The 24,986-nt window shown below is 42.0% G+C and overlaps 1 protein-coding gene across 2 annotated transcripts in view; it reads left to right on the forward strand.

Annotated features, from left to right (window-relative positions):
* The window catches only part of NAB2 (NGFI-A binding protein 2), a 134,817-nt gene that overhangs the window by 55,862 nt on the left and 53,969 nt on the right, over nucleotides 1-24,986 (forward strand). For both annotated transcript variants that reach the window (XM_069230776.1, XM_069230775.1), the window contains exon 3: nucleotides 22,174-22,307. In XM_069230776.1, coding sequence (XP_069086877.1) covers nucleotides 22,174-22,307 — 134 coding nt within the window. The remainder of the gene's footprint in view (nucleotides 1-22,173; nucleotides 22,308-24,986) is intronic.

The following is a 24,986-nucleotide window of genomic DNA, read 5'->3' on the forward strand; positions in this document are numbered from 1 at the left end:
CAGACTGACTCGATACAAGACCATAATCCCAAGGTCTCTGAATGTAACATTGAAAAGGTGTACAGTGCTTGCCCAGCAACTTTGCTTCCAAATGAAAATGTTGAAATTGATAAATTGAAGGAAGTTGGACATGATTGTCTGGAGGTAACTGATATGTGCACAAAACCGATACCTGACATTAAAGTTATTCAATTGGAAGAAAATGGCCAAATTATTTTTGTTTATGGTCCCTGTTTAAGGAATAACATGGGAACATAGAGAGCAGGAAATGCTGTGTGCACAATTTCTGGTATACTTGAAGCATCCTGGCTTCGAGGAGTGTATTCAGGTGGCTGAATTAGTGGCTCTTACTAGAGCATGCCATGTTTCTGCACAACTTAAAGTTACCATTTACACTGATTGCCAGCATGGGTTTAGAATAGTCCATTACTTTGGCCAGCTATGGTCACAGAGAGATTTTCTGACCTCTTCCGGTTCACCAGTTAGAAATGGAGAAAGAAACATGATTTGCTTCAAATTTTGCAACTTCCTGAAAAGACTGCTGTGATGAAATGCAGTGCACACCTGAAATCACAAGATTTTGTGTCAATGGGAAATGGATACGCGGGTCTTGTTGGAAGGTTTTGGGCCCTGAATTGAATATCCTTTAAAGACAAATGGGAATTTTTGCCAAAGGAAGAACCATGTGCAAATGTTGTCTTGAATGTAATTGACACTTGGGAAGAGTTGAAAGAGCTTCAGGATAATGTTGACAAAGACGAGAAAAGAACTTGGGTAAAATTGAAATGTGTGCAGCGAGAAGACGACGTATGGGTGTCAGGAGACGAACAAGTGGTTTTACCGAATAATATGTTGGCTCAAATGGCTAGATATTATCATGGTCATGCACATGGTGGAAGGGATGCCATGATTCATACATTTAAACAGATTTGGTTCAACTCAAAATTTAGACAGGTTGCCGAAGCAGTTTGCCACCGTTGCATCATCTGTCAACAGATGAACGTGGGAAAGAGAACAGTGGGCAATTTGAGCCACATTGGAAAAGCGGGAGGTCCATTTAGCAGGATGCATCTGGATTTTATTGAGATGCCAGTGTTTGGAGGATTGAGATTTGTGCTGGTGATAGTGTGCATTTTTAGTTACTGGATTGAGGCATACCCCACCTGAAGGAGTGATAGTCTTACTACTGCTTAGGGAACTGATACCTTGTTTTGGGTTACTGGTCTCTTTAGAATTAGATAGAGGAAGACACTTCAACAATGAAGTAATTAAATTGCTATGTTCAGCTTTAAATATTGAGCAGAAGTTGCATTGTTGCTACTGCCCTGAAACATCAGGATTTGTTGAGCAAATGATTGGTACCTTGAAGTCAAGACATGCCAAAATGTGTGCATGCACGTATCTGAAATGGCCAGACGCACTACTGCTAGTACTGATGAGTATGAAAAACACACCAACAGGAAGACTGGACTGTTGCTGCATGAAATCGTCATGGACAAAGCAATAATGTTGCCGGCGGTTCCTGCGAATGCGCTTGTGAATATAACAGATGATATGGTGTTGGACTACTGCAAGGGTTTGGCTGATGTGGTTCGCTCTTTCTCTCATCAGGTGGGAGCCACCACTCTGCAATCATCGCAAGATCAAAGCCACAACCTCAGAGCGGGAGATTTGGTTGTGATCTGAAAACACGTGAGGAAGACTTGCTTGGAGCCTCGGTGGAAAGGCCCGTACCAAGTGGTACTGGTTACTACTACAGCTGTGAAGTGTGCAGGAGTCCTGAATTGGATTCATGCAAGTCTCACTCTGAAAGTACCCTGTCCTCTGGACAATGAAGATTAGTTGTTAAGAGTACCAACAACTTGTGGACATACTCCAGAAAAGGATCAGAAAACGGGAGACTCAGGGACTTTAAATTTAGACCATTCACAAGAAGAGCTTTCTTTTAACGTCTTCTATTGCTTATTAAATGAGTATGTTGCGACAATGAATGCGAGGGAGTGTTATGTATGTATGCAAATTCCTTCATCAGTAGAGGGAGGGTTAGTTATCATAGTCTGCCATTAATTTACAAGATTACCTGCAGTTTTTTATTTACAAGACTCTATAACCAGGAGTATATTCAATATTTCTTTTCGAACCATGTTGTAGTGTTTTCGTTTGTTTCTATAATTAAGTATTGCAGCAGAATAGCAAAGGAAAATAATATAGAACTAGTGAGAGGGTTCATTGAGCCTACATTAACATTCGGGACAGATTACACCCACCGCAACAATTTGAAATGCTTGCTAACACCAGTAGAAAAGAGATTCTTAAATCAGACTGATGACAGGAGAAAGGCACTAAAGGAGGAGTTAGAAAAGGACTTCCAGAAAAGGACATTTAAAAATGACTATACATTTAGTGAAATCAAGAAACAAGGGAAATTAGCTTTAGATGCTCAACATGTAGGGAAGCTTCGAGTATATAGGCCTAAATCTAGAACTGACACATTGTTTGTGGGAATGAGTAAATGTAGACATGTGCTTCTTTTCCAGAGTAAATGGACGCTCATTTTAAATGGGCAAAATCCAGCAATTCCAGGAGTTTATTACATCTGTGGACCAAATGCACATTACCGTCTTCCAAGAGGATGGTATGGCACACATTACTTGGGGATAGTTTTCCCAAAGATTTATCAACTAGAGAACCTGAAAGAGTTATATCATGCTAGACCAAAGAGAGAATATTATTCTGGCACAGTTGGAGATATATTTGAAGCAATGATTCCCTCATTGGGAGCTATTTTGAATTCAGTGAAAATTCGAAAGTTGTCTACTATTGTGGATAACATGTTGTTTTTCAGGAGCCATGATCCTAATGGATACAGAAATGGCTGCGGTAAGATCTGTGACCCTTCAGAACTGCCTTGTGCCAGACATCCTTTTAGCAAAGGAGGGCGGAGTTTGCAAATTGGTGAAAGAACAACATTTTTGCACTTTCATTCCAGATAATAGTAAGAAAGTTAGAAGCCTTGTTGACAACTTAACTAACATCAGCTCTGATTTAACAGAATTGAAAGAGCCTGGAGTTTAGGAAAAGGTTGGCAAAGGTTTTGCTTCTGTGGGAAATTGGCTGGGCAACCTAGGGAAAGGTATAATTTTGAAAATAATACAGATAACATTAATTATTGTGATTTGCATATTTGGAGCATGGGAAATTTACAGATTGTATCGTGATTAAAATTAAGAAGTTGGAAAATGATCAGAGGAGGGAAGAAATTAAAATGGAGAAATATTTTTGAGAAAAATTGAAAAGGAGACGAAGAATTGAGATTTATAAAATTTTGTATAGAGTGATGTAAAGTGTGATGACATATTTAATCATCAGAGGAGGGATTGTGAAACCTGAATTAATTGCTAATGATTTTGTTTATTGATAAGTAAGAATTTGCATGGAACGGGGCTAACGTAGAACAAATAATGTGTGACCACTTAAGTGGCCACCATCAAATACTTGAAAGTTTTTAGTGAATGCATATTATTATTGATTATATTGCACGCATAGAGAAAAATGTACTGGTATATCACATTAATGGATTTATGTTATGTATTTGATTCATTAACTTTAGGCCATAAGTTGGTGAAGTTTGGAACTAGTTTGCAAACCCTCATGTTAAGCTGCAGTGTTTAATAAATAATGGGAAAAGTATTACCACACTAGAAAATTAATGCTTCATTGTTCACGCTGTGCTGACCAAACAAATTGCAGATGCCTTTAAATTCTCATGAGAACTGCTTGTAGAATTATGTTGTACTAGAAAGGATACAAATGTTAACTTGATGCATGAGAGTGAGATGTTCCCAGGAATCAACAATGGATGCACTGACTAGAGTATGGATTGCAACAAAGAAGATACCTGAAGAGCCTGACAATGGCAACACGAGAAAAGAGGAGCCAATCATCGATGTGTGAAAGACAGTTTAGTTATATCTTAGATTTGGGTTTTAATTTTCATTGGATTGACTGTAAATGTATGATGTCCTGACCACTCATGATGTGGGAAGATTCTTTAGGAAATTCTAACTTAGCCTGACTGCAGAGAGACTTCTGTGTCATTTGCCATTTTTGCGCCATTCTTCTTTTGTGCACTGTCTTATTCTGTTTGAAGAGCTGAACAGCTCCAGATGACTTTGTTTTCTAACTTAATTGCTTAAATTGCTAACGGTGAATGCTGATCCCTTAGAAATTGCTTCTTAAATGGTTCAGATAGCTTAGAGCCCACTGTGTCTGAGCCATTTCCTTTTCATGGTCCCGTTGCTGAAGCTGACCAGACGGATGTCCAACTGACAAAGAGAATCACAGCTTGCTGAAACGTTTGAGGCGAGGTATAACAAAATGCTATTGTTTTTTGTAGAGATTTGTTCTTTTGTTTTCTAGGTACCAACTGCTAATTTGATAGAACCATAGCTAGGTGTTTTCCAAATTAATTTTGACTAAATTGTTTTTGCATGAAGTCGAAACATGCTATTCTAAATTGAGGGTTAGTGAGAAATCCTAATGCTGATGAGTGTTCTTAATTGAGAATTTATCTTGTTTACCTGCTGAAACCAGATGTATGTCATTTGTATTGCACAGCTTTTGTTATTATTGATTTATACTGTAACTCTTGAATGCCTACTTGTGAATGCTGTAGTTACATTGAGATTCTTTAGAAGATTTGGTCAGCCAGTGTTATTCATCTATGTTTATCATTTGGTATTTAGACTAATATACATGCCATTACCATTGTTAATATAGGGAAATAAACTTTTTAACTTTTACTAAAGGTGTGGTTATTCATGGCCACATTGGTCATGGTGTGTGATGCTTACTGACTCAAGTATTGAGAAATCGATTGTTTATATGCTGTGGGCCCTGAATTGTTTGATCAAAAGTAATTAAGGGTAAAGATTCCTCTAAGCGTAGTCAAAAGGTTTATCGAACCTCTAACGCGTCCCCTTATAAATGAATTATAAAAGACCAACTAAGGTCAGACGCGCTCACACTATGTATCAGAAACTAAGTAAATATATAATTAAACAGGTAAAGTTTGAAGCAGAGACCAATCCACAATAGAACATCATAGTAGCATATGATCAGAAGAGCAGGCGTCACAAAGTAAAAAAAAAACACACTCAAATGTCCGACCAGGAACCAATCTTGCAACCTTTGTGTTTAAGCCGACAAAAAATCGTAAAATGAAAGACAATGTAAAACCTCAAATTGCACACAGAGCAAAATAATAAAAGTCACAAAATCAAAGCAATGTATAACACCCTCTAGAAGATATAAATCAGTTCTCTCAATAAGATGAGAAGCTCAATGTATAGCCTATAGCCACCTTTATAAACATTACACAAAGGCTAACATTATTCCACAATCTACTTTTGTTCCACAGCCCCTGACAAACCCCATACCCCACTATCCAGGACTCAATTACCTATAATAGAGACCGTTGCTCTTGTCTGTCGCAGTGCCAGAGACATTGAGGATTTATCCGTTAATAAGATATCTCAATTATCTCATCTTTGAAAGGAGTAAGAACAAGAACCATAAATACAAAATAGTTGTAATAATTTTGGCAGTTTTGTACTGAATAATTACGACATTGAACAATCGGACGGCCTGGGTGACTTGTTGCCAAATAATTTAATGCTAAGCCCAGGCACTCTAACTGGTCCACTAAACACAAACGCAAGGACCATTTGTTTTATCAGTTCCTCACTAGCCACTGCCTTAAAGACACTGAATTGACAATCTTGCAAACTAGAATTACAATTTGACCTTCTACAGTCTCTTGCCAATTGCATATCCAACTTGGATAGTAAACTCAACAATCTATAATGAAGACAAGACTCAGTCTCAATAAGCCTTTCAACGAGAATTAACACCTGCGCTTGCACCCCTGACAAGCTATGCACTCTTTCAGAAATATTAAAATCATTCATCAATAGCATAAAACCAATAAATGTTTTAAATGCAAAAATCTCAGCAAGTACAGTTGAGACTTCAGTAGAAGAGCTCAGAAGCATTGAGACAAATCTGAAAAAGACCTGCAAAACATCTATTTGTAATGCCTCAATACAAACTCTCAGCCCAAGCCATACGAACATTATGAACAGTGAATCCGCTTTATGAAACAAACCATTAAGTAGAAAGAGAAAAAGAAAAGGAAAAAAAAGTCCAATAGGCGCACAAACGTCAACAATTCAGTAACTATGAGGATTATCATAAACAGTGAAAATAAAATGTAACCAATTTTAGCTCAATCTTCCAAAGAGTCTCAAAGCCTGTTACACGCCATAGACCACAGTACTCTATCACATCAAATTACTGTAAGTAAACCAAACCAGCTGTCTTCGTGTAGTTCAATAGTGAGTACAACCTGTATCTCAAAAGAAACCTTTATAGTACACAGTCCCAACCTGATAAAGCAGTGCTTTGATTACTTCAAAGGAAAGTCAGAAAGGACAGACGCATCACTGGCATCAGCACTCCATGCAGTATACAATGAGCAGAGCCAGGCACTGAAGCACACATCGTTACATACAACACTCCTTGAATTACAAGGAGGCCTTGTTTTCAGTGCACTTGACTAGCAAAAACACTGGAGCCTAACAGTGACCACCAGCAAAATAATCCTTACATAAATAATCAAACATCCATAGATTGCTTGGCAATTTCTATAAACACCATGCCAATTTCTAAAGAACACCGAACACAAACATCCGTGAATACCGAGCCTGCACTCCCCTCGGAATTCATCCCTATAGAAATATGAAACACATTTACAACCAAAAGAGGAACAGACACAGAGCAAGGGAATGCTGTATTATCGACACAAGGCCTAAAGGTAAACAACATCTTTGGCAAAGCAGAAGATGCCTGCCCTGACCAGGTTGCAAGTGGACATCTCAAGCAAAGTAGCATACTTTGTCTTCTATCCCATGTACAAGCTTTAGGAACATTAAAATCACAAAATAACAGAAGTAATCAATTTCTACCCACCCCTCCTACACTAAATCAGAGGCACCCCAAGTTATTTGGAGATCGGCTGAAACTGCAGATCTGGTATATAGCTTTAAAGAAAAAATTGCCATCTAGGGAATTAGAGTGTGCAAAAAGCAAATAGAAAAGTACCCCGAAAAACTGGCTTCTTCATGGCAGGAGAAGTCATCAGGCAGGAAGCAACAATCCATTTTAAAAGGGTCACAATGAGCAACATCCTCTCTTTGGACCTCTAAAGATGCAATTCAAATTACATTAGGGGGTGGGCATCACCAATACCGCTGTCGTACACCTATTGCAGTGTCTGAACACAAGTCATATTGGAGTAGAATCCCATCAATCCTAGGGGGCAGGGCTAATGAGCACCCTTTAAACACTTCACGAGTCTCAATGAAAGGGCCTTCTCCACCAAATAATCCGCTAGCCATCTTACATTTGAATGCAGCAGGACTTAACAGGCTATTGCAAAAAGAGGAGCCTGCTGTATTCCATCAAAAATGGGACATTATTTGCCTCCAAGAGACCTTGTTTAGAAGCTCACTAAATTTGAACTATTATCAACGATACCCTATCCTACCAATATCGCATAGCAGCTATGGCAGACCCTCAGGTGGTATGTCAGTATATGTTTCCATAGCAATAAAAGTCAATTTATTAAAAGCAAACCTCTCAAATAACATTCTGCATGCAGTGATATTAAACCTGAAAGTGGTAACAAGTAACAGAGTATTTTTCTGATTAATGTATATTTGAATATACATAACCGAGATTGACAAATTGTGGTTAAAGACTTTCTGGAACAATTGGAGTTCTTAGTCCACATGTATCCAGCTCATGAAGTGATAATTACATGGGACCTTTAATCTTCTTGTATTTAACAATACACAAAGCTCTTTCCAAAAGACCACGTCTAATTCCAAAGTGAAAATGGAAGCACAAGATCTTACATATGTAAAACAAGACTTAAAAAGCAAAAATATGTGAGTTTCTCAGTAACTTTTCTCTAATCCCTGTAACATACTGGGGAAAGTTTCGGACAGCCAGGGGCGGCTCCTCCATAAGGGCGGAGGAGGGTTGCCCCCCTGCCAGCAGCAGCAGCTGCAAACCTATTCCCCAAAAACAAAAATAAACTTTGTTTATAATCATTTTTGGGGGAACGGGCGGGCCACAGGGGTGATGAGCAAGGAGCGCATGTGTGTATGGCCAGCCGTCTCGGGCCGGCCAAACCCACATGCGCACAGGGCTCTCTCCAGCCCAGCAACAAAGTTGCTGGACTGGAGAGGGCCTGCACAGGCTCCCAGTCTGCCTGGGAGTGCCCTGGCTGGGCGCTCCCAGCCAATCCTGACGCTGCTCTGAGCAGCGTCAGGATTGGCACAGGGAAGGCTGGAGCCTGTGCCTTCAGAGGAGCGGATGGAGTGGCGTGCGGCGGATTATTATTTTTAATTTAACCCCCCTCCCTCTCCCTGTTAGTCCCCCTTCCCTCCCCTTGCGCACCACCCCACCCCTTCTGCATCACGTGAGCACTCACCTCTCTTATGGTAGAAGAGCTATACTAGATTACACATATCTGTCAAGATTCCTTCTCCCACAATGCAGAGACTTTTTAGTTAGTGGTAGGCTTGCAATTAATCACAATCGCACAGTAACATCTTTGGATATGTCTGTTAAGCCTGCAGAATGATTAATAATTACTGTGAATGAGGTGGCCTATCTTAATGAAGGAGAATTAGATGGATTAAAACAATAGAAAACATATCAAGAAAGCCAGAGATCTATGGAAACACCTCTTACCAACACCACCGAATTATGCATTTTAACACTGGCCAGACGTGATCAGTGGGTTGCAAAATGCCATGACTTAGAAGAACTCCTATTTCAAGTCACTTTGGATCCGACATAAAGCAGGGTTCACGTTAAAATTTAAATGTTTAAAAGCTGAGATAAAAAAAAATGTAAGTGCACACAACAAACGAATAACATCTGGCTTTAAAGAGAAGTTAGCCGAACTAGAAATGAAATGTAGGAAAAGGCTGTGGGGAGAAAAAAAAGCACAATGAGACCCATTGTCAAATTGTTTACAAAATTAAGAGATAAAAGTAAATAATTCTGGAGGTACATAATCAGACTAGATAGCACTAATCGTGTCTCAGAAAATGTGGTTAGCACATCCCAATGGGAGAAACACATCCACCAAATTTATACCTACAGTTATTGTGAACAGGCGAGGACACTGGCTCAGGAACAGTAGACAATCAGCCAAATATTTCAACCAGTGATGAGAACCTCAAGAGTATCGAATCATGCTGCACAATCAGTGTATGAGACACCAAGCTAGCCTTACAATGGTGCAGATCACATAGTGCCCCAAGGCCAAATTCAATCCTGCTTGCCTATTTAGAGCAGGTATCGACTATTGGGAGACCCTTATACAGAACATCCTTCCAGCTATCACATTACTGAAACGCTTATGCCAGGATCCAATGAAAGGAATTAGACGCTTGGTCAGTAAACAAGCAAATAATCCCCTTCTTTCAAACAGGCTTCAGACCCAACTGTAGTACCATCAATAATATTGTCACAATGTTAGTATTGGTGCAACACACAATCTCGGAGTGACCCACTGTTTGCATGCTTCATTGACTATACATCTGCCTTCAGTAGTGTGGATCGTACCATCCCCTGAAAAGTATTGGCTTAGGGTGTCCTGAACCTCTGATCTAAGACAGACATCTCATTATACTCCCAAACCTGGGTAATAATATAATTTGGCAGAGGAAATTACTTTTAAAAGCAATTATACAACAACAGGGAGCACAAACAAGGATGCGTATTGACCGTCTTGCCGTTTAACCTGATTACACTACTCTGATACTCGCCCCATTAGATACCTTAAATTATACCACCACCCTCAATTAAGTGTGTTGGTTGCTACTTTAATGGCATCCTCTGCCCCTGCTTTCCCACTTTTTATGACGGGAAGAAAGCATTCACCAACTTGAAAACATTACAGCTCCGCACATGAAAATGTATCACTAAGCAGCCTTCTTTGATTGGCTTATCCGTGCTGCAACAGCGAATAATCATTTGGACTGTTTTTTATCTTTAGCAAATGCTGAATGAGGCTGACATTCGGCTCCCTGTCTTTTAAAAAGAACCCAAACTACCTAAGCGTACTAGATACAAATTAATTCACATTTTGGCTTTTAGATATGCAAATTTAGGATATGAATTCCAAATTCCCCAGTTCCATCCCTCCTTGAACTGAAGAGTTTGCCTTTGGCTAGGAGTACAATTAGAGACTGCAGTCATCAGGAGCTGGGAAGTGCAGGATTTCACAAGCTCTGTAATGTTTTACTGACCGGTGTAGTAAAGTCCTGGAAACAGTTGATTTCCAATAATCCCGCTTTCCTCTCCAAACTGGCATTCACCTACTTACAAATCAGCCATTTCTTGCAGAGTAATAGACAGGCACTTAACGCGCTTGCTGGGTACATTAGGCAAGCCTGTTTCGTGTCCTGTCTCACAGGAATTGGTAACGGGTATCACCAATTATACCCGAAGCTATGGGAGGTCATGGTTCCCCCTTTTTGAACAAAGTAGTGGCCTCCACAGAATATAGAATTGATCCGCACTTGTGGGCCTGGTATAATTAAATGGCCCATAGAGCCATTTATAGAAGAATGGCTTTTTACTACAGATGGATGCTGTTCTCTGCTCCTTATCGACTACAGAAGATGTACTCGAGTAACTCAGCAGTATGTTCTGGATGTGTCCACGGCAAGGGCGACTGGTTACACATTTCTTTTACATGTCCTACTCAGTGCCACTTTTGGCAAAAAACCTTTCAATCTAATAGCGATAAGCTGCAGGCCCTTATCAGTTCTGACCCCTTTGGGGCCTTGTTTGATGTGTGTGCTCCACATAGACAAATTAACCTTCGACAGCAGCAATTTCTCTTTATTGATTGCTAAATCTTTAATTCTACGAAATTGGCAAACCACTGTGATTCCCACTCTGGGTGGCTATCTAAAATGAAGCGGGTCAAACAGCTTGAAGAGTTGTGTGCAAAAAGAAATGGTGCTTGCAAAAAGTTCAAGGAAATTTGGTACACTATGTAAGAGGGAGCCAGAACACAAGACAATTACCACCCTCCCCCCATGAAAGCTAAATGTTACCAGTCCCTTGGGCAATTTCGACTGGGAAGGTCCTCATTTCCCTTTCAGTTGTATGGGTATATATATCTTTCCTTGTAAGTTTGATGATTAACTCCCCAAGAGTTGTTAATTTGCTTCCATGTGTATATTTGTGTTGCAGATATGGAACATCTGTTTTATATTTGAATATGTAAAGATTACACACCATTATGATGGATATTTGTAATTAACTTTTTCTACCTGAATATTAAAAAATGTTTTAAAAAAGAACTCATTTTGGTAATTAACATTTCCTAGCTTTCGTAAAGTTTCAGTTCTATTAAGGACATGGAGGCGAGGATAATGCTTTCTTTCTTTGTCTTTATTCAAATAGGCATGTCAGAACAATATAAACTACAGCTCTGATGTACATCTGGTAAAAGTTCTTCAAACAAACAACCAATCAGAGGGAGCTACAGATCATTATATGCCGCCTTCAATACACTCTCTTCCTCCTTCGAACAACGAGCAGCTGGAAGTCAACCGATATTCCTGTTTACCCATATCATTACCTATAAAGAGAAGGAAAACTGTAAGAAAAAAAACACCTCAAGAACTTAAACAGCCTGAATAGTAAAGGCAAAGTCAAGAGTTAGACTGAGTTAACCAGAAAAAAACAATATTACAACTTTTGCAAGCTAGACCTACGCCCGTAAACATGTACTTACTTAAGATGCGAAGCATCCTGGCCTGGGCGGGGGAGCACAGTTGAACTACGACCCCAGGTGGGATAATCCTCGCCTCCATATCCTTAATAGAATTGAAACTTTCTGTTATGAAAGCTAGGAAATTTTATATTTTATATCAGGACCATAGGCGAGAATTATGCTAGTTCAAAGCTCATCCACCATCAAAGATACCATAGAATGAAGCGGCTTAAAGTAAAAACTCTTAAAGACAGAGTCTGAAGACCAAGCTGCAGTATTCCTGATATCTTCCAATCGAGATCCCAAGGAAGAAGCTTTTGAGACCATAGCTCCTCTAGTAGAATGAGCCCCAAAAGCCCTAGTATCAGTGCCAGCCTCCTGCATGGCCCACTTCACCAACTTGCTATGGTAGGGGAAGAGACCGCTTTGTAAGTTTTTGTAAGGGCAATAAGTAGCTGACGTTCCCCTGGGGGACGGAACTCCCCTGTAAGAGACTCGTAGGCCTTCAAACACCTTACCACACATATCTTCAGAGAGTCTGGACAGGTCGCATATGAAATTATTTTGGAATCTATTTTGGTCCCCCTGAAGCTATAAAAAGTTACCCCTTCCAGAGTAAACACTCGGCCAGTATTGTCCAATGATCTGACATCAGAGACTCTGTGACAAGATGACAAGCACTAAAAGAGATGCTGACTTGGCTGATAACTGTTTCCCCGAAAGATGTCTATTGCTCGGCCAGGAAATGAAAAGGTTAAGCAAAACGTTCACATCCCAAAGGTTGGAGTAGCAGGAAGTCAGAGGAGTCTATAGACGAACATCCCTAAGGAGTTTCCGGGTCAAGGGATGTTCTCCCACCGGGTGACTGTCGATCGGGGCATGACCCACTGATAATGCCAAACTAAATGAATTAACTGTTCTGTAAGCCATACCTTCGGTGGCTGGGGTGGCCAGAAAATGTAGAATTTGGACAATGGAAGCCCCCACAGGATTTAAATTTTGTTGATGACATCAACCCATCCATCTGACCCAGCTGAGCGATATCGTTTAACTGTGCTACTTGCCCATGCCTTGGAGAGCAGAGCCGCAGCTTGGATCGAAAGGCCCGGGACATGCCACCAATCCCGGTAATCCTCCATGCAATGAGGCTCAAGGAACCCTCCTAGAGTAGGTGATGGGCATTGTCGGATGGATCCCGAAGGAGGTGCGGAAATAGGGGTAGATGGATTGGAGAATCACAGGAAAGTTCCATCAGACCTGGAAACCATACTTGAGATCTCAAAAGAGGTGTGGCCACCACCATTTCCGCCTGCTAGCAATGCACCTGCGTTGATAGCCTCTTGATCATTGCAATGGGGGGAGCTCAGTGCCCCGAAAACCAACGGGCCCAGTTTCCACAAACTGAGGTCCCTCAGATACCTGGACTGCCTGTTCCCCACTAGACTGTCCGAACCTGGAAGGTGTTCCGCGGTGATTGGGACTCAGTCCAGGCAGTACTCCCAAAAACCCCTGGCTTTGTCCCCCAGGGTCTTGGAACACATTTTCCCTTGGTGACTGATGTAGCGAACTTCTGCGACATTGTCCAGCTTGAGGAGAACAGAGCATTGGACCCGGTCCTTCGTCCAACATTTGACTGCAAATGAGCCAGCCAGCAATACCAGGCAATTGTTATGTAGAGAACTCTCTTGCTCTGACCATCTTCCGCCTATGGACCAGTCCCCACAGTGAGAGCCCCAGCCCACTCAGTTGGCACCTTACTCTATAACCAGGTCTGGTTGAGACCCGAAAATGGCCCAACCATTCCAGGTCTGCTAGCCACCAGCAAATTTCTGCCCATGCCTCTTCTGAAAGAGGGAAGCATTGAGAATACGCGGGCCCTACCTCAGGTGGGATATCTTGAGATTTTAAATCCAGCACATGAGCCAGTAGTTGGGCAGGAGCAGGTGAATGCCCTCCATTTTGAAATGGTGGTAAACCACCCAGTTGTTGAAGTGCTCGAGATTGATAACCAGGTGCTTTCTGCCATCCTGTTTGTCCACTAAGAACAGGTTGCTGAGGAACCCACAGGCGGAAGGGTTGATTGGACAAAGACCCCGTTCAACAGCAGCTCCCGAACCTCGCATTCAACTAAGGAGGATTGCTCTTCAGAAAATCAAAGCAGAGGAGGGGCCATGTACTGGACCGGGCAGCCGTTAAACTCTATCTGATACCCCCGCACTGTCTGCAAAACCCAGGCGTCTGACGTTAGTGACTGCCAGTTGTGGAAGAACTGCACCAGTCTGCCCCCTCAGCTGGACCGAGGTAACTGGGAATACCCTCACCGTGAGAGAGTCCTTGCTGATGTCCACTTCTGGAACCGTCTCTGGAGCCCGGTTTCCGGGATAGCTGTGGGCTGGGTAAAAAAAACAATGTCCACTGGTCCTAGAATTTCTCTGAGCTAAGTCCCTTGAGGAGGTCTGCTGTTGCCCAGGGCCGGCCCCGGCAAAAATACCGGGGGGAAAATCTTTTTTAATTGAGGACTGGCTTTGTCCAAAGATGTAAAAGTGGCCACAAACCTGCTCAGTCCTTTTATAAACAGGTCACCAAAAAGGCCCCCCTGTGCCACTGGGCTCACCTCTGACATGGCCAAGTCCCCCAGTTTAGGGTCACTTTGGATTAGGAGGACCGCCTCCGCTCTGTGTAGATGGTGCATTTGGCATTGTCAGGAAAAATTATAGCCTCTGCTCCCATTCCAAGAGGATCTCAGGTGAAATTAAGAAACCGGAGGCCCTGGCGTCCTTCGATATATATCCAGAATATTGGTCAACGGACCTACCAAATCCGTCAATTTGTCCTGGCAGGAACACCAGGAGCGGTTGATTCCTTTTTTTAGTGTTACGGGTGTACTTTGCAAGGAAAGTGGCCATACGAGGATTGATGTTCAGGGTAAGGGCAACTTTATCAGCCAACGAAGGTCGAGAGCACTCCGCTCTGAGACGGGTACAAACCTCCTTCTCAAAAGATTTTCTCAAGCCTTCAGCCTAGTAGGCGGCCACCTTGTCAGCAGGAACCCAATCGGACCAGAGTGCATGAAGGAGCTGAGCGGGATCCAACATGTCCGACTCAGGCGATGCCATGGGTGTTGCACCATCAGAGGGGAGGGGTCTCTACACGGAAGCCACGGCCAATCCAGCTCAAACCCATTATTGGAGGTTGGGGAATCGTCCGCCCCATATGACTGGGGAGGATGGGAGGCAGACTCTAGGCAGGCAGAGGGCAATTGGGTGGGCCTGCGGGTTCAAAAGAAACCTGATCCCAAAAATTTGTTTAACATTGGGCAAAGGCGTTGAGATCGACGCCTGTGCTCTTCCTGAAAGACTGAGGTGTCTCGGGTATGACAGAAGGCTGAAGGAAGGTAGCCCCTTGGGGTCTGCCCTCGGGTCGAGGGGTTTAAGGCACTGCGCTGCAAGATTCATGAGTTCGCATTCCAGCGCAGACATAGCTTCCAAGACAGCCTTGTGGGTGGAAGCATCCATTATGCCACAGAAATGTTCATCATTGGGGAGGTAAGTAATGGCCTCCTCCTGAGAGTAGGAGTCGTGAATCTCTTGCATGGTTGGGGTTGTATGACAGCAAAGCCACAATATTAGGGGGGGCAGGTGGCACCAAGATTATGGGGTAACACTGTGGTCCTCAACTCACAGCCCTTAAGCACAGACGGAAAGGTGGGAAAGCTGAACCTTAAACAATGGCTGGATAGTCTGTATTATTATGTGTTAATGATATTTGGCCTGGGTGAAATTCCCCCAACACAGCTCTAACACGCAGACACAACGAGGGCCAAGACCCTAGATACCGGCCCCGGTTGGGCATGAGGCAATTGAGATCACTGACCTCTAACAAAGACCTGAGCGGGGCATCCAAGCGCGCACCTGTGCGAGATATCAGGCAACCAAAGGGGCACCAAGCTTGCTGTACAGACCCTCACGGGGCGTCGCACTCCAGGCCAGTGGGGCAGGAACCGCACAGCGCAGGCGTCTCTCTTCGCACTGATTGGAACGTTACAAAATTCAGGGATCGCTAGGACAGGCGGCAGCCATAGACACCATGACCAAAAAACCTTGCAGAGATGTGCGGGCACCACCAAGCCATTGAAAGATCTCATTGCACAACCCCTCCATCACAAGAGACCAACGCCGAGTAGAAGCGAGGGTGCTTCCACAGGTGAAAACGACACACCTGAGAGGGAAATGCACAATACAGCGATACCAGTGCCCAGCAAAATAAGCAATGCAAACATACAGCTACAGCATAACAGAATGGGAGAGCACTTATCTGACAGCTGCATGGAGCAGCGAAGAAAGAGGAAAAGAGTGTTTTGAAGTTGACATATAATGGGCTGTGGTTATCTCTGATTGGATGTTTGATGAACTTTTCCCAGATGTTCATGGGAGCTGTAGTTTATATTGTTCCGACATGTCTGCTATTTGAATATAGGCAAAGAAAGAAAGCATAATCCTCGCCTCCGGTCCTGACATAGAATCAATCATTCACCAACTTAAGATACTGACTTTGTGATTACAAAAAAACGCAGTACATCACATACTGTCCTGCTTCTTAGAGGTTAAACAAGAACAAATAAATATAGATTAAAATTATTTTTCTTGCCAACAGAGTACTCGGATGCACTAAAATACCGTTTAAACACTGGGAATAATACAGAAATATCTGTTGCTGCTAAATGTTTTCATCCCGTTTTAAAATCTTTTATAACTTTGCAAATCAAGTGAAAGACTTTTGTAATATTTATCTTTGCGTATGTTTAAATATCAGTTTTATTAGTGAGGAATTTTTCTTAGAGTTTTTTTCTCGAATTGTAATGGCTTTAATTATTTAAATTCAATTAAGTTTACTTATTAGTTGTACCTTTAATATCGGGGACCTATAAAACTCTCTTCTGAATCCCTGGATCCAGATATCACTTGTGAAGCGCCTTTCATTCACAGACAAAAAGCGTATGTTTTTCCAACATTTGCCTAGAAAAAAAACAAGAAAAGAAGGGGAAGGGCTCACGTATAAAGGATCCTTCATAGTAATCAGCACCTTTATCAAAATGTACTCAACCGGACCTGCCACTTGTTTGGGAAAAAAGGGTTTTGAAGTTCCTCTAGTCACAGCACACACGATCTCTTCTCCACAGTGCGCTGTTTTGGGACCTCGATCCTGATCACAGCTAAAGGAGAGTCCCACATTGAGGTTTGCAGCCTGTTAAGTGTGATGAATGCCTTGAAGAACCTGTGAGTTCCTTGACAAAAGTCCCATTGAGGAGGAGGGATCCAGAACCACCCTCCGAAGATCACTCTTGTGCCATCCAGGGACAGCCTGTATCAGAATGGAGCACCTGCTTTCTGCAGAAATGGAACAGTTTAAATTTCCCGACAGACACATGGCTCTTTGCACCTTCCCTGACACTAGCCAGAAGAAGCAAACTAAAGAGCAAAGGGAGACATAGCTCTTGAGAAATGTAGCTGCGCTGAGATTTGTAGAGAGACTGCCTGAAAAGCAGGTCAGTCATTTGCAAAACATTATTTCCTACATGAAGAGTCCATGAGTGACACTGTGCTAAGCAAGGCACCTGTGTGCAGCGTTTTAAACTTGTTCATCACCAAAATGTTTTCTGTATGATTTTGGGTAACTTTCCTCCTGCTTATCATAAGCTTTTTATTCTACTCCTACGTGTATGCATATCAAGGAAGATCCCATAACGAAGAAACAAAAGTTACTAACTCATAATCCTAATTACACATGAAGGATATCTTATTTGAATACATAAACAACCCTTGTGCCTGAGAAATTTAATATGAAAATGAGTGATTTATATTTTTGCAGTCAAAATGAATTTCCATAACTGATACTGTTCCTGGATATTGGATCTCCATGGAATTCTAAATTTGTAGTGTCTAAAGTTTCTTTGTTCTACTGCCTTCATTAGTTTTAAAGAGTAAATTAAATAGTTAAATGTTTTTTAGAGTCCAGGATTTGTCCCTAAATGGATATCAATAAAAAAAATCAAAATGCTGTATGGAGATATGTCTATTCTTTGTTAGATTATCTAATTCCTAAAATAAAATAAAAAACATTTTAAATATGTTTCAGCATCCCTCACAAAGGCAGACATAATAGCGTTTTCCATAAATCTAAAATCGTGATGAAAAACTAGGATTAAGGCTCCTATAAAAGATCAGGCAGAAAGAGCTGGAGCACTTCATTTTAATATGTCCCTCCTACTAATCTCTTACTAAGCTCCAATAGAGCTTTGTCTCAACAGCTTTCTGTGAGACTCAGGAGTCAAGATTAATCAAGAACTTATGTTTAACTTCCGAGGGAGGGGGAACTGGAAAGCACAGGATGAGTTGTCACTTTCCAGAGGGTAGTAAGGAATTTTTAAAACGTCAGAAGGTGGGCAGGGGAATGACATGGTAAAACCAAAAGAGAGCTATCTCTCTGCCCCCACCGCCACCCTCTATCCCACTGAAACACACAAATATAGAGAACGAGTGAACTGTTTGGGTGATCTTGCATCCCAAATGTGTATCACCCCTCTGGGGTGATTTGGTGCTAAATAGCAAATGCTTATTGTTACTCATTTTATTGACCTTTAAAGGACGAAAGGTTGAGTGGACCCGCTGGGATTTGAACGTCTACCCATATGGTTAAGCACAGAATACTGTATCAAATGCATTAATCCACATGTAATCTCACTCTGTTATAGTGTTAGTGTATTTCTCTTTAATTCTGTCCGTTAGCATGATTACTTCATCCGAATTATGTATGATAGGAGAACGTCTGTGCTTATAAAATAACATCACTGGTTTATCTTTCAAATCAAGCAGAAAGGGCAATTCCTTCACTCCCCTCAATTTAGTGAAAAAAACTGTGGAAAGCATTGCTTTATGGCATCTCCTGCGCCCAAGTTGAAAGAATGGGCCACAGAAGCTATATGTAGATGTTGTCATCTTACTCACTTATCTATTTACCAAAGATATTTTGAAGGACTTTGTATATCTAATGGGGTCATAGATAATGATGAAGAACGTTCCTTGGCCTTCTCCTTGCCTAAATTATCCTTATAGTGAAGTGTGGCACCTCCTTCCCACATCAATAATATTTGCAATTAGCCTTTCTTATCCTACCTTAATAAAGACGCTTTTGATTCTAACATATTTGGGTATTTAAACGTATTTATATAGAACAAACCTAGCTGGAAAGTAAGGGAGCACTGAACAGTGGGCTACACCCAAAGGTATAGTTCATGATTGCTACAGAGAGGTAGGTAACTGGTGGTTTTCTCATTGTGAGGATAGTTAATGTTCCTTGAGATGAGTTTTCACCTGTTTTTCTGAGGAGACGTTCTGATGCAGTAGGTATGTTGTCTGTTTTTATTTCTTGCACATTTTCATTTGTTATATTGCATTTTCCTGGTATGGAACTATCCACTTCAGGTGGCTAGTTTTTTTTTGGCTAGGTTTGTGAGGGTGCCGTTTCTGAGGGATTTAAAGGTGATGCTGCTAGCTTTAAAGATGATGTTAGCATAGAAGACGGGCCAGTATTCTAGTGACAAGGTTGAATTTCTTCTTCAAGCACTTGATGAAATGTGCTGTGGCCTGTAGGCTGCCTTTGAATGGTGCCACTGCGGTTTAGGATGTACCACTGAACACAATGTATCCAGATATAAGAGCACCAAGGTGTGCATTTTAGCACTGACGTCATTTTCATGGAGGAAATCTTTTATTTTTTTCTGTAGAGAGACCCAGTGCCATGCTTTTATGGTTTTCCTTGGTGAATCCAAGTGATTTTGCATTGTCCGTCAAAGACTTTTACAATAATATACTACTGAATTTACAAATCTTAATGATCTTAACTTAAAACAGTCGACTGCAGGATTGAATATGTTTTTAAAGAATATTAAAGTATATTAATCATCTTCTGATTCTTTAAAGCAAAAGGCTGATGTTTGAAAGCGTTTTTGGATTGAGACCTGCGATTACAAGTCATCCAAGGTTCCTTCTTGTTGAATTTATTTTAACTTTCTGAAATTATGTACTTTTTTAAGTATTTGTTTTTAGAAGTCCCTTAACTTACTAGACTATTTTAAGGAAACATAAACGTTCTCAAGAGAGCTTAGGCAGGTTTTAAAGTTGTCAGATTATTTTATGGAAATGCGTAAACTGTTGGATGGTTTCAAGCTGGTTTGAAAGCTGTTGGCTGATTTTAAGAATGCATGAACGTATACTGTCATTAAGGTATTAAAACAACAGAGTATTTTAAGGAGTGAAAGGTCAGAATTGGTTTTAAGGGGGTTAAACAACTGTCAAAATGGGCAATTCTGTATTTATCTTCCAGTTCAGTGCAGAAACATGCCAAGTGTTGTTTTGCTATTATTGTGAACCCACCATGTTGTACCTGCATTGGTTTTATTTTTTAATTAATTATGACGTCACTACAATGCAATTTCAATCAAGTTTTCGGGCTGCATGATTTTACCACTGTGCCCCCACCTTAGAACTTGCAGGGCTCTTGAGTGTTCTCTGTAGCTGGTTCCTTTTTCCTCTCTAATTGGTTCAGTGGTTTTTGTTGTCCTCTGCTCAGAATCTCACTGGCCTGCAGGACAATGAGGCAGTGCCTGAAAGGCTGGTTTGACAGGTCAGTGTGTAAGTTTTGGCTGTTTGTGGGTATGTTTTGTGGTCTGCTGGGCCGTTTTCAGGCCTTGCGTTCATGCACTATTGCTGCAAGCTGTATTGAATATAGTAAACGACTTGGAGCTCGCCCATCACATACCATTTGCTGGCTTAATTTTCAATCTTTTTAGCTGCCTCCTGAATGATCACTATATGCCTCACATAACTTCTTTTTATGTTGCCGTAGCAGGGACCAAGTACTCACGCTGTGATACAGGTTTTTTGTTGTTTCTATAACTAATTTTCCTCACCGGCATTTTTTTTCTACTGTTGACTTTGCTCTGCATGACTTGTTTTCGTTTGATGCTTTCTTTTACCTACAAGCTTTGGTTTACCTAATTTCTTTTGCAAGTCGACACTGCCTTTTACAGGAATAAATAAACGGCGCAGACTATTGAAGCAGTCTGTGTGACTGCGTGTGTCACAGACTCTTAAAGCCGCTACCCACTCCAATCTACCCCACTCCAACCTATTCTACCTCACTTCTCTCCAGTCTACCCCAGTCTACAATACTCCACCCCAACCTACCCCACTCCAGTCTACTCCAGTTCAATCTACCCCACTCCACTCCAACCCACCCCACTCTACCTTGGTGGGCCCCACTCTAATCCGATCTACCCTATTCCAACCTACTCGATTCCAATCCAATCTACCCCACTTAAATGTACCCCATTCTCCCCTTTCTACCCCACTTCGATCTACCTCAGTCGACCTTACTTCAATCTACCCATTCCACTCTACCCCAGAAAACCCCACTCCATTCTACCCCAATCCACTCTACCCTTATCACCTCCACTGTGCCCCATTCTACCCCAATCTACCCCATCCCAATCCACCCCACTCCATCACAATCTACGTGTCTCCACCCACACCTCTCCACCCCACTCCAGGCTAGTAACTTTTAGTCATGCTGAACAACAGCCAAACTTCTGTACAACATGTCTAAAACACATTGCCAAAGCCAATAGCTCTCACATAGGCAATGCATATTGGCTTTGCCAGTGCTTGTTTATTGTTGATTTCCCTGATATTAAAACAAATATTGTCTGCGGCTAGCTCAAATCTATGTAGTCCTCCATACCTTGCAAAACACACAGCATATCTTTACAACTTCAAAACTGCTCCAATTTACAAACACTCGACTCTTGTTTTTAACTATCAAATTAACTAATGGGGGCAACTTTTATGTTGGTGCCTGGACTTATTTTCTGTCTCAGTCTGACCATTGCTCTGCCCCGTTCCTGTGACATTAATGCCTGGGTGTGTTCTTATGGCAGCTACTAAAGAAGAAGAATGAGACAGAGTGAGGCATGCATGGCAGGAGTTGACTGCAGGGAGAAACACCAACAGCTTCTCTGTGCTTGGCAGAAAATATCTAAGTGAATCGGAGGGGCCTCGCAGAGATCACACAATGTGTAGTTGTCTGCTATAGTTTGTTTGCACCCAGTGTCACATATCTACAGTGTAATTTGTTTCTGTTGTAACAAACAAATGTGGTCAGTTGGCAAAGACCAATTTCCATTGGATGGCCAGTTATTGATACAGTGCTCTTCTTCCTCCCACCCTTCCTTGCCCCTTACCAACCAGCTGACCATCAATGAAGCTGCTGCCCAGTTCTGTATGAGGGACCACTCCCTGCTTCTGCGTCGTGTGGAGCTCTTCTCGCTGTCCAGGCAAGTAGCTCGGGAGAGCACCTACCTTGCCTCAATCAAGAGTTCCAGGTAAGATCTAACTTTTTAATAATCTTTGCATTGCATTCTTTAAGCATCTACTTTTGAAATAAGTTTGATCAGCGCATACAGCCAACAGCTCAGATATCTACCAAATGGGTCTGTCATTAATAGTACTCAGGTGTGATCAGCTCTAGAAATAAGGGGAGAGAAGTATGCATTTGTGTCTTTATAGAGTCGTGCGTGCAAGCGCTCTGGCGTGTTGTAATCTCTCTGGGCTTTTAACCACGCCCACTCTTGCTATTCATTCTTTGTTGTGCTTGTCTTAAGTGCTTCATTTTTATTGGTGCATTTTTGTGAAATGTTCCTTCTTTGTGTGCTGAGTTCCCTCCCAGGCGACTTCACTAAGTGAACATTTTTGTTGGCCATCACACAACATCACGCTTCCTCCTGTTACAGCGTGTGATCGCCCCTCCTCCGGTTTCGGTTTGCCTTTCATTCCAGATGCAATCCTTTCTAGACATTCATGCAGGGGAACAGCCTTAACAACGCGGCTCAAGTCACATTGTGCCTTTACAACGTGGCCTGAACCACGAATGCGTCTTTACAATTCATTCCTTTACCACTCAAGTCATTACAACGACTTGCCTTAGGGAAAGTGTTGTTGGACTGATGCTGGACTTTAAGTCCAACCTTTCCCTACTGTGGTGCTGACTGGAGTTGGAATAGTAAACTATACTATTCCAAAGTCCAGGGCTTTCCCCAAGGCAAGTTGTTGTAATGACTTGCGTGGTAAAAGAATGTGTTGCAGAGACGCATTTGTGGTTTGGGCCACATTCTTAAGGCAGGCGTGCTAAAGACCTGCGTTGTTCTGACACACAACCATTCATGCAGGGAGCCAATACACAAGGTCAGACCGTTTTTAAAACACGGGGAGATTAAGTGATTTACCAGAATCACAGGATGTTGAGCCGCCGCTGGGACTCGAACTTGGCTCCGCAGTTCCAAAGTCGGCAGCTGTGGCCGTAACCACATCCTCTCCTCACATTTGGAAATAGTGGACCTGATTACACCAGAACTGGTTTTCTGATCAAAACAAGTCAGCTCTGTAGAGCTCCCGGGGATTGAAGCCCATCAGCTTGCGCCCGCCGTCCCCCTTTGTGATGGTAGGAAGACTGAAGCCTCTTAGTCCTTCTGCACATCCCTGAAAGAGTCTGACGTTAGTTACAAACCTACGCACGGTTCGTGTCTCCGAAGAGCGCGTGAGCCAAGGCCCCCTTCTTCTCTGTTGTGCACTTATCGAGGGTGGTTAAAGAAGGCCGACTCTATCGCGTGCACCCTGAAAGTAGATACTGTTGCATTAGGTGCAAGCATAATAAAGATGCCTTCCTTATGTAGTCTTTGGCCTCAGTGGAGGAAAGACGTCTTTCAGTAAGATCAGAGTTCAGTGCACATGGTTATGTATATCTAAGTATAACTGTTTCATGGGTCTCCCCAACAATGGGCAATTCATATTCTGTGACTTCGATGCCTGTATGGTTCACGAGGGAAGATAACGTTTGATGTTGCCGGTCATTCATTTCCTGGCCTCTTTGCAGAGAAATGACTTCTTCAATCTAGGGGTGAAAGCAAATTCTATTCCACTTTTTCGTTCAAGCTTTGGTATCTGTGGAGTCCTCTAACTAATCCTTATCCCACAACCAGTTAGATCTCATCTTGACTGGTCTCACTTGCTTCTGGTGAATTCGCTGTGCGCGATCAGTGGTGCCAGACATTAGGGACAGGGGGTAGAACATTAATCTAATGCACTCCGCTCTGAGATCTCACTTGTGGATGTGGCATCTTTGGCACGGTTTGGCAAACTGACCAAAATCATTCCAGATGACACGCCCTGTGTATCATGGCTCACTCAGCCGAGGGATTTCTATTGTCACAGGAGGACTGCTTCTGTAGTATGTTTAGATTTATCGGCATAGCAGTGCCTTTACCGGAATTGACAGAATCCCAACGAGGGTTCCAAAGAAACATAATTCTCTAGACATTATCATGATCAGGTATAGGTGCTGTACATTTTTGCCTGGCTTTATGCAAAACCTTTAATTATTTTAGCACTGGGGTTGCCATCCTATTACTATTTTAATAGTATTTTTGTCATTCCTTCTTGGACATGGCCTGCTGCTATATTCAGTGTTTATGAATACCAGTTGAGCCTCTATGATGAGGAAGAAAAGGTGACTTACCAGCAATGTAGGACTCCACAGTACTTAATTTGTAAAATAATGAATGCCGGTGTGCACGATGGCCGGCAGTATTAAATGTTGCACCCCCAATACCAAGGCTGCATAGTCCAGAATCCACCTCAGACGTTTTTAATCTAGTTCCAGATATTCCCTGCCCCTTAATCTCACTGCCGCAGGTTCCTGTTTTCTCCCTTTGTGACAGTTTTTCTGTTTTTCTTTTCCTCCTTTTTTCCCGTTTGTGTGTGTTCCCTTATCTTGCTCCGGGGAAATGTTTGATGAGGATAAAAAGTGCTGGTCAGCAAAAATGAGAGCCGGTGGCCACAGCTGGCAGTCACAGGCGAAAAATGAAAAAAGGACCTTACTGTTCCCTCACAATGAATAGAACAACTGCTAGTAACAAGAACGATAAAATCTTTACGTTACACTGTCAAATTTGGTCTTGAAGTGGACTCCCTTTCTTTCTTCATTTACTTCACTTTATTTGCTTTTG

The sequence above is a fragment of the Pleurodeles waltl genome, chromosome 4_2 (assembly GCF_031143425.1).
Source record: "Pleurodeles waltl isolate 20211129_DDA chromosome 4_2, aPleWal1.hap1.20221129, whole genome shotgun sequence".
NCBI classification, from domain to species: domain Eukaryota; kingdom Metazoa; phylum Chordata; class Amphibia; order Caudata; family Salamandridae; genus Pleurodeles; species Pleurodeles waltl.